Here is an 11,386-nt window from a genome sequence, read left to right on the forward strand (position 1 = left end):
TTCGCTTTGGCGGTTCAGGTTTCCACGGCGTGCGTTAAAACTCTTCATCGGGTTTGTTGTGTTTTGTCCACACAATTTACTCTTCTGGGTTAACACTTGATAAATTAAAAAAAATCAGACAATAAAAATGACGAAAAAATGTCTCTCTGGCATTTTTTTTGTTCAAAAGCTGCACATATAAAATGTACCCAATAAAACATTGTGATTAATCACAACACAAAAGTCTGATTAATTTTATAATCAATTAATTAAATCGATTAATTAAAATAAATCTTCTACATGTACAGTTTTGTGTGTTATTCGCAGATAATAAATCGTTAGCAAATAATGTAGGAAAAATTTAATCGCGATTAATTTTTTTTCAGGTTTGCGATTAATTAGTTAAATCTTTTTTTTTATTGATTCCCAATCCTATTTATTTATTTATAATCTGATTCAGAAGAAAGTTTTATTTTGGAAACCTCCTGGATTCTCTCCATCACATCCGACTCATTCTTTGTTCTTTCATGTGATAAAAATGAATTTGCTATTTTCTTGAAGCAGATTTTTTAAACGAATTTGGAAAGTTTCTTTTTTCTGAAAAGAGCCAACAAGGAAACAGAAAAAGATCCTTTGACTTAAAAAAAATGAATTTAATAGACAAAAAAACAGGATGAATGCTGAAGATGCTGCTAATAAAGTTGCTCAAACTGTGGAATCCTATGGAGTATATTCAGAAAATACCAGATTTAGTGGCCTTTATACTTTTTTTGTGTTGTACCCCACCTTAAAAGTCGGATAAGGCTGAAATTGGTGTCTGATGTTTATTTTTTTATTTTTTTATTTTTTCCACTTCCACTTTAATGGGAATATCTGTACAACATTTTACTGGTTCTTACACAAAATGCTGTTACAAAAAATGTTTGAAGCTGCTTTACAGATGAAAATTAAATTTTTCTAAAATTTTGACGGAAACAGGAGGCAAAAAAACTCACTTAACCCTCAGATGGGTCGGTCCATGAAAATATTATTTGACCTTAAACTGATCTGTGGCCTTATTGATTATATTTAGAAAATATCAGTTTTAGTTTTTTTCTTTTTTTTCTCTTTTACATCCTACCTTAAAAGTTGGATAAGACTGAAGTTGGTGTCTTATTTTTTTTTTTTTCTTCCCTCTTTAACAGTAATGGTAATGGGAAAATCTGAATCACATTTTGATGGTTCCTTCTGGAAATCTAGTTTTCAAATAAAGTTTAAAGCTGCTGCAGATATTTTACGGATGAAGAAACTGTTTTTTAAAAATTTTAAGGGAAACTGGAGGCAAAAAAGCAAAAAAACAAGACTTTTGATTATATTGCAATTTTACAGAACTGAATGACTATAGATTAAAGATCAAATCTGTCGCCCATCTCTGCAGGATTCTGGGAGGCCTCATCTCAGCACACATTCTCCTGACTGACCCAAAGCAGCCGTTTGGACCGGTGAGCTTTGAAGGTTATGATAATGAGCTGCTGCACTTGGCCCATGACCTGGCCGTCCGCCTGCTGCCTGCCTTCGAGCACACCGACACCGGCATTCCCTACCCCAGGGTGAGTGAGCTTTTGGTCATCAAAAAGTGGTTAAAAATCCACCTGTAATCCTAGTCAGCACATGAATCATTCAGTAAATTGAGTGCGCCGTGATCACAGGTGAACCTGAAGACTGGCGTTCCTCCTGACAGCATCAATGAGACGTGCACAGCAGGAGCGGGGTCTCTGCTGGTGGAGTTTGGGATTTTGAGCCGTTTGATTGGAGACTCGACGTTCGAATGGGTAGCGAGACGAGCGGTCAGAGCTCTGTGGAGTCTACGAAGCAACGAGACGGGTCTGCTGGGTGAGTTCCAAAACACATGCCTGAATCTACTGATTTCTGTTTCTTCCTGATTTGTCCGCGGCGGCAAACAAACGTTTTTGTTTCTCTTTAGGAAATGTGATTAATATCCAAACGGGCCAGTGGGTCGGCAAGCAGAGTGGGCTTGGAGCTGGTATGGACTCCTTCTATGAGTACTTGCTGAAGTCGTACATCCTCTTTGGCGAGAAGGAGGACTACCAAATGTTTCAAGCTGCTTATGAAAGTATCCAGAACCACTTGAGAAGAGGGTGAGTGTGTATAAGAGTTTGTTGACGTTTTGAAAAATGTGTTAAAATACAAACGCTGAAAGATTTCAAATGTAAAACTCAGGATTCACAAAATATTTGATGCCTCAATATTTTTTTTTCTTTTAAAGCTGCTGCAATCAGGTTTTCTATGGAACCTTATGTGACTCAAGATTCGAAATAAAAGTCAGCATTAGAAATGCTTTTTCATTTTTTATAATGTAACTGCATTACTTGTCTCTTAAATGAAATGAAAAAGCAATTTTCCAAATGTCTTTTTCTTCTCAAACATCACTCATTCTGTAACTTAATTAAGACGATAAAGAAAGTGGCATTTGACATTTAATTTTCAAAAAGTTATTCTGTAAATTTGTACCAAAATTCAATTAGATATATTAAATGTGATAATTAAAATGCATAAACAGAAATGCTTTCATTTTTTATAATGTGACTGCATTACTTGTCTCCTAAATGAAATGAAAAAGTAATTATCCGAACAGCTTTTACATTTTCTTTTTCAACACTGCTCATTCTGTAACTTAATTAAAATGGTAAAGAAAATGTTATTTAACATTTCATTTTCAAAGAGTTCTTTAGTAAAATTTTTACCAAAATTTAATTAGAAATATTACATTTAAAATGCATAAACAGAAATGCTTTTTCATTTTCACAATGTAACTGCATTATTTGTCTCTTAAATAAAATGAAAAAGCAATTCTCTGGACGGCTTTCTCTTTTTTATCTCCACTGCTCATTCTGGGAAATAATTAAAATCATAAAGAAAAGGGCATTTGATATTTAATTTTCAAAAAGTTCTCTGGTAAATTTGTACCAAAAGAAAAATCAAATTTGAAAAATTATTTGGATTAACAGAAATCCTTTTTCATTTCATTTCACTTGTCTCTTAAACTGCTAACTTGAACTGATTTATGACACTTTTCTACGCGGTGAGACATGAAAAAGAAAAACAGGCTCATTGGCTTCGTTACTTTAATTGTGTTACAGAAGGAGGGGTGTTGAAGAAGAAAATGGATCTTTGTAGAATTGCTTTTTTATTTCATTTAAGAGACAAATAATGCAGTAAAATTGTGAAAATGAAAAAGCATTTCCAGTATTTACTTTTATTTTGAATTTTGAGTCACAAATGCTTCCGTATTTTACAGCTTATAGACAACATTGTGGGTTTTGTTCCGTTTTTTCTGTGGTGTTTTTATAATAGTAATAGTTTAATTAAAAGGGGACTGTAAAATATAAAAAAACACATTATTAAACATGGTTAAAAAAAGAACTAAAGAGTAAGCCAAAATCTAGTTTTTATATATATTTTACATATATGTAAGGACAGTGAAAATAAGCCTCCCCTCGTTTAGTTATTTTATTGTTGTTTAATTTTAAAACTTTTTGTTCATTTTGTGGGTTAAATACAAATTATGTAGTACCGTAAATGGCCAGCAGGTGGAACTGGTGCCGTCGAGGAAGAATGACGTCATGTTGGATGCACAGAACAGCATGAACGAGAGGGGGGGGGGAAAGTGGTGCTAAATGAAGGAAATCTGCACTTTTTTCTGGAAAGTAGTGATCACTGATGTAAAAATAAACAATATTCAAATAAAAAAGAAAGAAAAACGTTTTAAGGAGTTCGCTTTTAGAGAAAACAAACCTGTATGTGTTTATCAGAACCCGTCAATAAAACGCACAGAATGTTCAGTAAAATGTTGACAAACCTCATTTTTAATTTTGGTGAAAGCCTTGCATGTTTGCATGATTGATACATTTGTTTGGTGTAAATTATCGACTTTAAACTGAATAGAAAAGGTCAAATTTAATGTATTTGCAAAAAAGATAGAAGACTCGGACATCTCTCAGACTTCCTCCTCTGAATTTCTCCTTCAAGGCGAGACTCGTGCAATGAGGGAGAGGGCGACCCGCCTCTCTACGTCAACGTGAACATGTACAGCGGTGAAATCATGAACACCTGGATCGACTCCCTTCAAGCCTTTTTTCCTGGACTTCAGGTTAATCTCAGTTTGCTCGTATGAAGCGTTTGTCTGTCCGTGCCGAGGCTGAATAGGATTACTGTGGACCCGCAGGTGCTGAATGGAGACGTCGATAACGCCATTTGCCTGCACGCTTTTTATTACGCCATCTGGAAGCGCTTTGGCGCTCTGCCGGAGAGATATAACTGGCAGCTGCAGGCTCCCGACGTGCTCTTCTACCCTTTAAGGCCGGAGCTGGTGGAGTCGACTTACCTGCTGTACCAGGTAACTCCCCCGACCCGTCCTGCTGCATAGTTGTTTGTTTTCTTTGGGTTGAGGAAAGACTTGTGTTGTCTTTCCACAGGCAACCAAAAACCCTTTCTATTTGCACGTTGGAATGGACATTATGCAGAGCCTGGAGCAAAATACCAAAGTCAGGTAGGGATCTTTTGTTTTTCACTAGTCTAAAGGCTCTCGGTGCATCTATGAGTTTCACTTTGTTCCCTCAGATGTGGATATGCAACTCTTCACCATGTGGTGGAGAAATCCAAAGAGGATCGCATGGAGAGCTTTTTCCTCAGCGAGACCTGCAAATACCTTTACCTGGTAATTTACACTTCACGGGTGATTGATCAAGATTTACAAGAACAAGAATACTTATTGACCCACAGCGATTATTTTTTGAGCAAAATCTAAAAACACGTTGTTTTCTGGGAAATAGTTTCTGTAGAACAGCAGTAATTAGAAATTCACCTCTGAATTATGGGCGAGACTCTCCAAAAACACAATTTATACCTTTAAAAATATGGCAATTCTCTTGATGTATGTCCTCCATCATCAGAAAAATCCTACAGGAGCATTTAAACCCTCTGGAACCTGGAGCCTAAAACTCTGTTTTTGTCTACTTTTGAATTTACTTCTGTATTTTCAATTTGAAAGACTATATGCATGCATATTTGGTATCATTTTAATCAACCTCTCTACCTTTATTTAGTAATTTTTCCGTGTTATTTTCACACACTAGACATAAAATCATGCAAAAACAGACAATTCTGTCTGGAAAAATGGGATTTATTTTACTGTGGAAACCCTAAAATGATTACAAGCTGTTTTTACCACATAGAATGAAAGTTTTATGTGTAATTTAATGACAAAAACAAGAATAAATGTAGTCAATAAATGAATCGACACAAAAATTCCAGGTGAAATTCACAGATTCCTTATTTGGGTCACATATGAAGAGTTTCTGTTGATAGAAGAACATCACAGACCTCACAGGTCAATGGTGTGACCTTTCTTATGCTGTTATACAGACAGTCTGTGTAGTTTCAGCTTCTAGCCGCCCAAAAATAAGAATTTCTCACATTTTTCCTGGAATTTCTAAATATTTTTCTTCAGCTTTTTCTTTTTTCTCATACATTTTCCTTATTGTGTTTGTGAAGAATAATAAAAAAAAGGTTTCGGGGAGAAGTTTGGATTTCAGGTCGTCTCAGCTGGAATCTGCTCACAGGTGGGGGGGTGTCTGTCTGCTCTGTTGCTCGCCTCTAACAGCGGCGGGAGGGAGTTTTGCAGAGTTTCTGCGATTCTAGTGGTTGTTGCTGTAATAAATTCATGTCAGACCCCTCCCAAAATAAAATTATGATTTTTTTTCTTCCATGTTGGATTTCTAATCTTCGCTCTGTACCCACCGCGGGCCGCCTGCTTGGTGGCGGGCGGGACTTTTGCGGAGAAACGTGCAGAGTTTCCGTGATTTTATGACAACGCCGGTGGTTTTTGCTGTAATAAACTCACGTCGGACCCCCTCCCAAAATAAAATTATGATTTTTTTTTTTCCTCCATGTGGGATTTCTGATGGCGGACAGCTCAGATTTGCTCCGCCCCTCCACCGTTGGCATACTTCTTTCTCTACCTTGCAGCCTCATTTGTTAAAATAAAAAATTGATTTTGCCCCAAAACTACAAATAAGGGCCATTGTCTCCCTTTAATTCAATAAAATATCAGTTACAGAACATTAAAAAAGTTCATTTTAGGTGGAGTTTTATCACGTTGATCCCACAGCTGTCGGTTCCAGAGGGTTATAAACCAATTGTAGTGGATCTATAAGGGTATTTTCTCTTAAATTTCGAGTTTAAGATTTTTTAAAATATATTCCAGCTTTTTGATGAGGACAACCCACTTCACAAATCTGGCCACAAGTACCTCTTCACCACCGAGGGTCACATCGTGCCTATAGACAAGCGCTTCAGGGAGAAGCAGTGGGACGACCTGTTCCCGTGCGAGGAGGGAGCGCTGGCAGAACCGGAGTCGACCCACCTATCGCATCCAAGCAACATCAGCAACGTGAGCACGTCTCCATCCTTTCAGTTTTTGGTCACGTAAAGCGACAACTCTTTAAAAGTCTGTTTCTGTCAGCAGTGTAACCGGATCCCGGTAGAGCAGCGGTTTGCGCTGCCGTTAAAAAGCGTCTACATGAGACAGATCGACCACATGGTGGGACTTTTTTGAGGAAGAGTTTCAGTTCCGATCCTCTACTGAGCCAAGAAGAGACCCTCTGTGTTTTTAAACGTGCTGCTTTGACTCTTGAAGAGGTGTAACACGTCAGACGGGAGGACCATCACACATTCGCTGGAACAGCTTGAAGTCAACCGTTGGAAAAAGTCGTCATTTGTTTAGATCTTGAACTGAGATGAAGAGAAGGGCGAGTGTGTTCTTACAGAGTGTTTTGTGTGGAAGCATTTTAAAATTACAGCTGGGCTGTGAATCTTTTTTTTTGTTTTATTTTTAAAGCTAACAGTGCCATCAAACTTTACAAAGATGAAACGCAAAGCCTGTAAATCTCTTCAAAAATGTCTTAACAGCTTGTGCCTCCTGGCTGATCAATCAGCTGATCAGTGTATTCACATAAGGGCTTCATATGAACAATGTTAGTGAAACCCCATTTCTCTGATTTTTAGCAAAATCATAATTGTGGCCAAATCCATCTTTTTTAGCTAAAAACTACACACACTTTGGTTTTTCAAGATCTTAACTGAACCAAACACTACGGTTAACCGCAACACCTTAACCAGGTTAGTCACACTTGTGTTTCGTAGAGATGTGTGACGTTTAGGATAAATCTTAAGTGCCTTGTATTTTTCTTGGGTTCGTCTCAAAGCTGTGTATTAAATGAGGGTCTTTGAGGACACTCATGATATCGAACAATAATGTCATTCCTTTAGTATGCACAATGTTACACTCTCCTGTTTGTGATTCAACAGCCATAGAATGTGTTCTTTTAAAATTAAGATTATTTGTTTTAATAAGTCTGCTGCATTGTTCCTAATTTGATGTTTTTCTGAAGTGCATATCATAATTAAATGACAAGTAAAAACTCAGGGTTTGTTCAAAAAAACAAAAAATGATGTTTTCATTAAAAATTATTTTTTTTCTATATATTTCCTGTTGTTGTTGTTTGTGTTTAGTGTTCGGGTTTCTTCAGTGTTGAAGTTACCGGTGAGGGGTTGCTATTATCACTAATCAAAGACTAATGGGATGGTAAATGTGTAAAGTTTAAAATGGGAAAAAGAACAAAAATATGCATAACTGGTTCAGATTGATATTTGGGATTAACTGTTCCAGTTTACTGCATGCTGACAGTTTTATTCTGTAATTTATTTAGGCTGCATGGCCATTTTTTTAAACTTTTTTTTTTTTAGAAGTTGTTTTTCCGAAAACCTTTCTTTTACTATTTAGAGTTTACTTTTTCCCTTCATTTTCTTTTGGAAAATAGCATAAAACTATCATTTTTTTAAGTCTGGATAATTTTATTATTAATCTAGAAAGGATTTAGTAATTTTCCAAAAAAAATTGAAACCTGAGTTCATTCCACACTAAGCTAATGCTAATGCTAGCTCAAAAATAATAAGTAAATAATAATGGTTTAGATTTATCTGCACTTTTCCAGGCGCTCATAGCGCTTACAATATCTATCTATTATTCTTTAACACCTCATTCATACTTGGTGATGGTAAGCTAACTCCAAGCGCTAAAACATTTTATTTAACCCTGCAGAACCAAAAAAAAATTTTTTTTTTTCATTTTACGTACTATCAATCAGTGTCCAAAAAATGATGAAAATTAATAAAAACAAATAAATTAAAAAAGAAAAACAGTGGCTGAATTTGACCCTGTTGGTTCTTCAGGGCTTAAAGAGCGCAAACGCTCATTTAATTTTTTATTTAAAGAAATTGAAATATGTTATTTTAGCTTATTAGTTCAAATGTTTGTCGAATTCCCTGATTTTATTATTGCTAGAATATTGACATTTTCATTGCCTAGTTATGCTAACTTTAGCTGAGCAGCTGTGAGTGAAATAAAAGATAATTTCCCTTATTTTGAGTTTACTTTTTTCCTTCATTTTCCTTTAGAAAATAGATTAGCATATTTTTTTAGGTCTGGATAAGTTGATTATTAATCTAGAGAGGAGTTAATAATTTTCTTCTGAAATCGTTCCATACAAAGCTAATGCTAATGCTAGCTTACATCCAACCGCTAAAACATTTTTATTTAACCCTTAAAAAACAAAAGGTTCATTTTAGATACCACCAATAACTAAACTAATAATTAAAAAGAAGAAAATAAATAATTAAGGAAAAAACTATAGAAAGAAAAACATAAATAAATGAACAGTGGCCAAATTTGACTGAATTCTCCAGGGTAAAACGAGAACACAAAAGCTAGTTCTATTTTGATAAAAAAGATTGAAATGTGTTGTTCTAGCTTTTTAGATAAAATGTTAATTGCCAACTTTTATAGCTTGAATGTTGATATTTTATTTACTAGTTATGCTAACCTTATCTAAGCTGCTGTGAAGGCTAAAAGTAGATAATTTTCTCTAATCGTAGAAGAAAGCTAAATTATTTCAGGATATTTTTAAGAAATAAACCAAAAAAAAAATCTTCAAAAATAATCATCTCTAATAAATATTTAAAACGAACATCAAAGGGACAAATCATTATTTTCATTCAACACAGTAGAAGATCCAGTTACTGTAGGTACCTAAAAAAAAATAGTTTTTTTTTTCTTTTTTTTAAATTGTAAAATGTTTGACCTGGTTGTAGGGCTGGGTGATACTGAGCATTTGGGGATCGATCCGATATCGATCTGATACTGTTTAATATTGCCGATATCAATACCAATATCGATATTTTTCATAAATGCTGTGGATGTGACATGAACCAAAACATTTAAATTATTATTAATCGCAGAAAATGTTTTTTTTTTTTTTTTTTAATTTTCTCTTTTTTTTAATTGGTTGTTTTAAAAAAAAACAGTATAAGGACAATATTTATATCTGTGGGCTGATATCGATCCAACACCAACTTGAGATCGATATCATCAATCCGCCCAGCTCTACTTGGTTGAGAGATTTTATTTTTTTTTTATAAATAAAACACAGTGTTGCTTCTTTTAGTCTATGAAAAATGAAAAAGTACTGAGTTTTCTACACAAGCTTTAATAATCTTAGTCAAGGGGTACATTTCCTTTGGTTTCTGTACAAGATAGTTTGCTCAAGGGTTTATAGAAAGACATATTTTTAGTTTTAAGTTGCCTACATCTACAACTCAACAGATCAACACAATACCAAACTGTCCCATAAAAACCTGATTAGTTATATACATTGGCCCTTTTCAACTACTGCAACAACTTTCTAACGCTTTCTTCAAGAGATCAATTTGTGAGCTTTTTTAATAATAACATACAGAAGTCGTGTAGAAAAGCCATTCCTAGTGACAATTTGGAGACTAAAAGATGCTGAAGTGCATTTGCAGGTGATGAGGCTGTCTTGATTGCTCTTTGGCTGTATACTTGCTGCTTACAGGAGTACATAGACATTAGCTGGATATCTATTCACAACTGCACGTTTGTCAAGTTTACGCTGACGAAAGCTTTAGATGTCTCCATAGATGAGCTTGAGAAAAGTTAGCTTGACTGATCCATAAATGCACTGGAAAAATTCTGTCAGAGCTACGATTTAGCTTTGAGCACAACAGTTTCAATTTTATTATTGTTTCGAATTTATTTTCTTTTTGCATTATTTTAGATCTGCTCTGAAAGGGGGCAGCTTCCATCCTGTGGGGTTGAACTGATGCAGGACTTGTGGAGCGCGGCGGGGCTGTGACAGCACCCTGCGAACAGAAAGCGACACTGGTTGGACTCTCCAGTAATGAATCCGTTTTTGTGGCAGCGGTTTCGCTCCTGCTCACCTGCTTGTGGTGTCAGTCGGATCTTAAAAGAGACCACAATCTTTCAGGTTTTCTTTGATGATGATGTCGGTTACGGCATCGAACACAAACTTGACGTTCTCTGTGTCTGTGGCACAGGTCATGTGGGAGTAGATTTCTTTGATGTCTCTGCGCATGTTCAGGTCCAAGAACTGCATTTTAATGTAGTTTCCAGCATCCTCGTAAGTGTTGGGGCCTAGGAAAGATGACACAAAAACACCATGAAAAAACAACTTTTTGAGTTTTTAAGTGCATTCCTCACTATAAAGAACCTCAAAGTGGTATTTTGATCCGTTCACACAGTAATCCTCTAAAAACCTACACTCTCAACAGCAGCCCCTCCCATACCCACAAAAATGAGTGGGTCCTCACGTGCTGATGTCACAGAGTGAGAACCGCCCCCTCCAGGAAGAGTCTGCTCTGATAGCTCCGCCCCCAGTCTAACACCAACACTCAATTTCTCCACTGAGCTAGTGATGATCAGCAAAAAACACTTTAATTTTAGATGAATAATACCGTATATCTTCCAAGTGTTTCCTGTCTTCAATACATTCACACTCAAATAGGTGTTTGTTACTTCAGACCCGGCGCTCTTTTAAGAACCCGCCTCCCCCCAGACGCCCCGTGCATTTGTGTTGTGAACCAGTGTAGCGATGGGTGGGGCTGCTACGAGCAGATATTTGGTATGTGTGTCCGTCTTTGAAAACATACTGTTTATTTTTAAGGAAGAAATTGAAAAAAAAAGACTCTAGAACAGGAGTGTCAAACTCAATCACACAAGGGGCCAAAATCCAAAACACACCTTAGGTCGCGGGCCGAACAGAATAAACATTTGATGAACACACAAAAACTGAATTTTTAAAAATTTTAACTTTTTAACATATTAATAAACTAGATATATAACATTATCTGCGAAAATGCTAGAGTGAATCCTGTAAGCTGAATCTGGCCGCTGAAGATGCTAGTGCTGTTAGCTAAGGATGCTGAAATTGATAGCTAAAAACGCTGAAGCTGAAAGCTGAAAACACTGAAG

At 35.9% G+C, this 11,386-nt stretch overlaps 2 protein-coding genes across 3 annotated transcripts in view; one reads left to right on the forward strand and one right to left on the reverse strand.

The window, feature by feature from the left end:
• edem1 (ER degradation enhancer, mannosidase alpha-like 1) overlaps positions 1-7,524 on the forward strand; it is a 14,945-nt gene extending 7,421 nt beyond the window's left edge. Inside the window, exons 4-12 of one of the 2 annotated variants that reach the window (XM_024270966.2) lie at positions 1,397-1,568; positions 1,668-1,851; positions 1,943-2,117; positions 4,009-4,129; positions 4,205-4,375; positions 4,455-4,528; positions 4,600-4,696; positions 6,245-6,430; positions 6,506-7,524. In XM_024270966.2, coding sequence (XP_024126734.1) covers positions 1,397-1,568; positions 1,668-1,851; positions 1,943-2,117; positions 4,009-4,129; positions 4,205-4,375; positions 4,455-4,528; positions 4,600-4,696; positions 6,245-6,430; positions 6,506-6,595 — 1,270 coding nt within the window. In that variant the 3' untranslated portion in view covers positions 6,596-7,524. The remainder of the gene's footprint in view (positions 1-1,396; positions 1,569-1,667; positions 1,852-1,942; positions 2,118-4,008; positions 4,130-4,204; positions 4,376-4,454; positions 4,529-4,599; positions 4,697-6,244; positions 6,431-6,505) is intronic. The other variant, XM_024270965.2, reaches the window with a different exon arrangement.
• A 1,617-nt stretch (positions 7,525-9,141) lies between these two features.
• Positions 9,142-11,386, reverse strand: part of gnat1 (guanine nucleotide binding protein (G protein), alpha transducing activity polypeptide 1) — an 8,112-nt gene continuing 5,867 nt past the window's right edge. Inside the window, exons 9-10 of the mRNA XM_024270837.2 lie at positions 10,336-10,549; positions 9,142-10,257 (exon numbers count right to left, since the gene is read on the reverse strand). Of these exons, the coding sequence (XP_024126605.1) occupies positions 10,359-10,549 (191 nt within the window). The 3' untranslated portion in view covers positions 9,142-10,257; positions 10,336-10,358. The remainder of the gene's footprint in view (positions 10,258-10,335; positions 10,550-11,386) is intronic.

This window comes from Oryzias melastigma, linkage group LG5 (assembly GCF_002922805.2).
Source record: "Oryzias melastigma strain HK-1 linkage group LG5, ASM292280v2, whole genome shotgun sequence".
Classification (NCBI taxonomy): domain Eukaryota; kingdom Metazoa; phylum Chordata; class Actinopteri; order Beloniformes; family Adrianichthyidae; genus Oryzias; species Oryzias melastigma.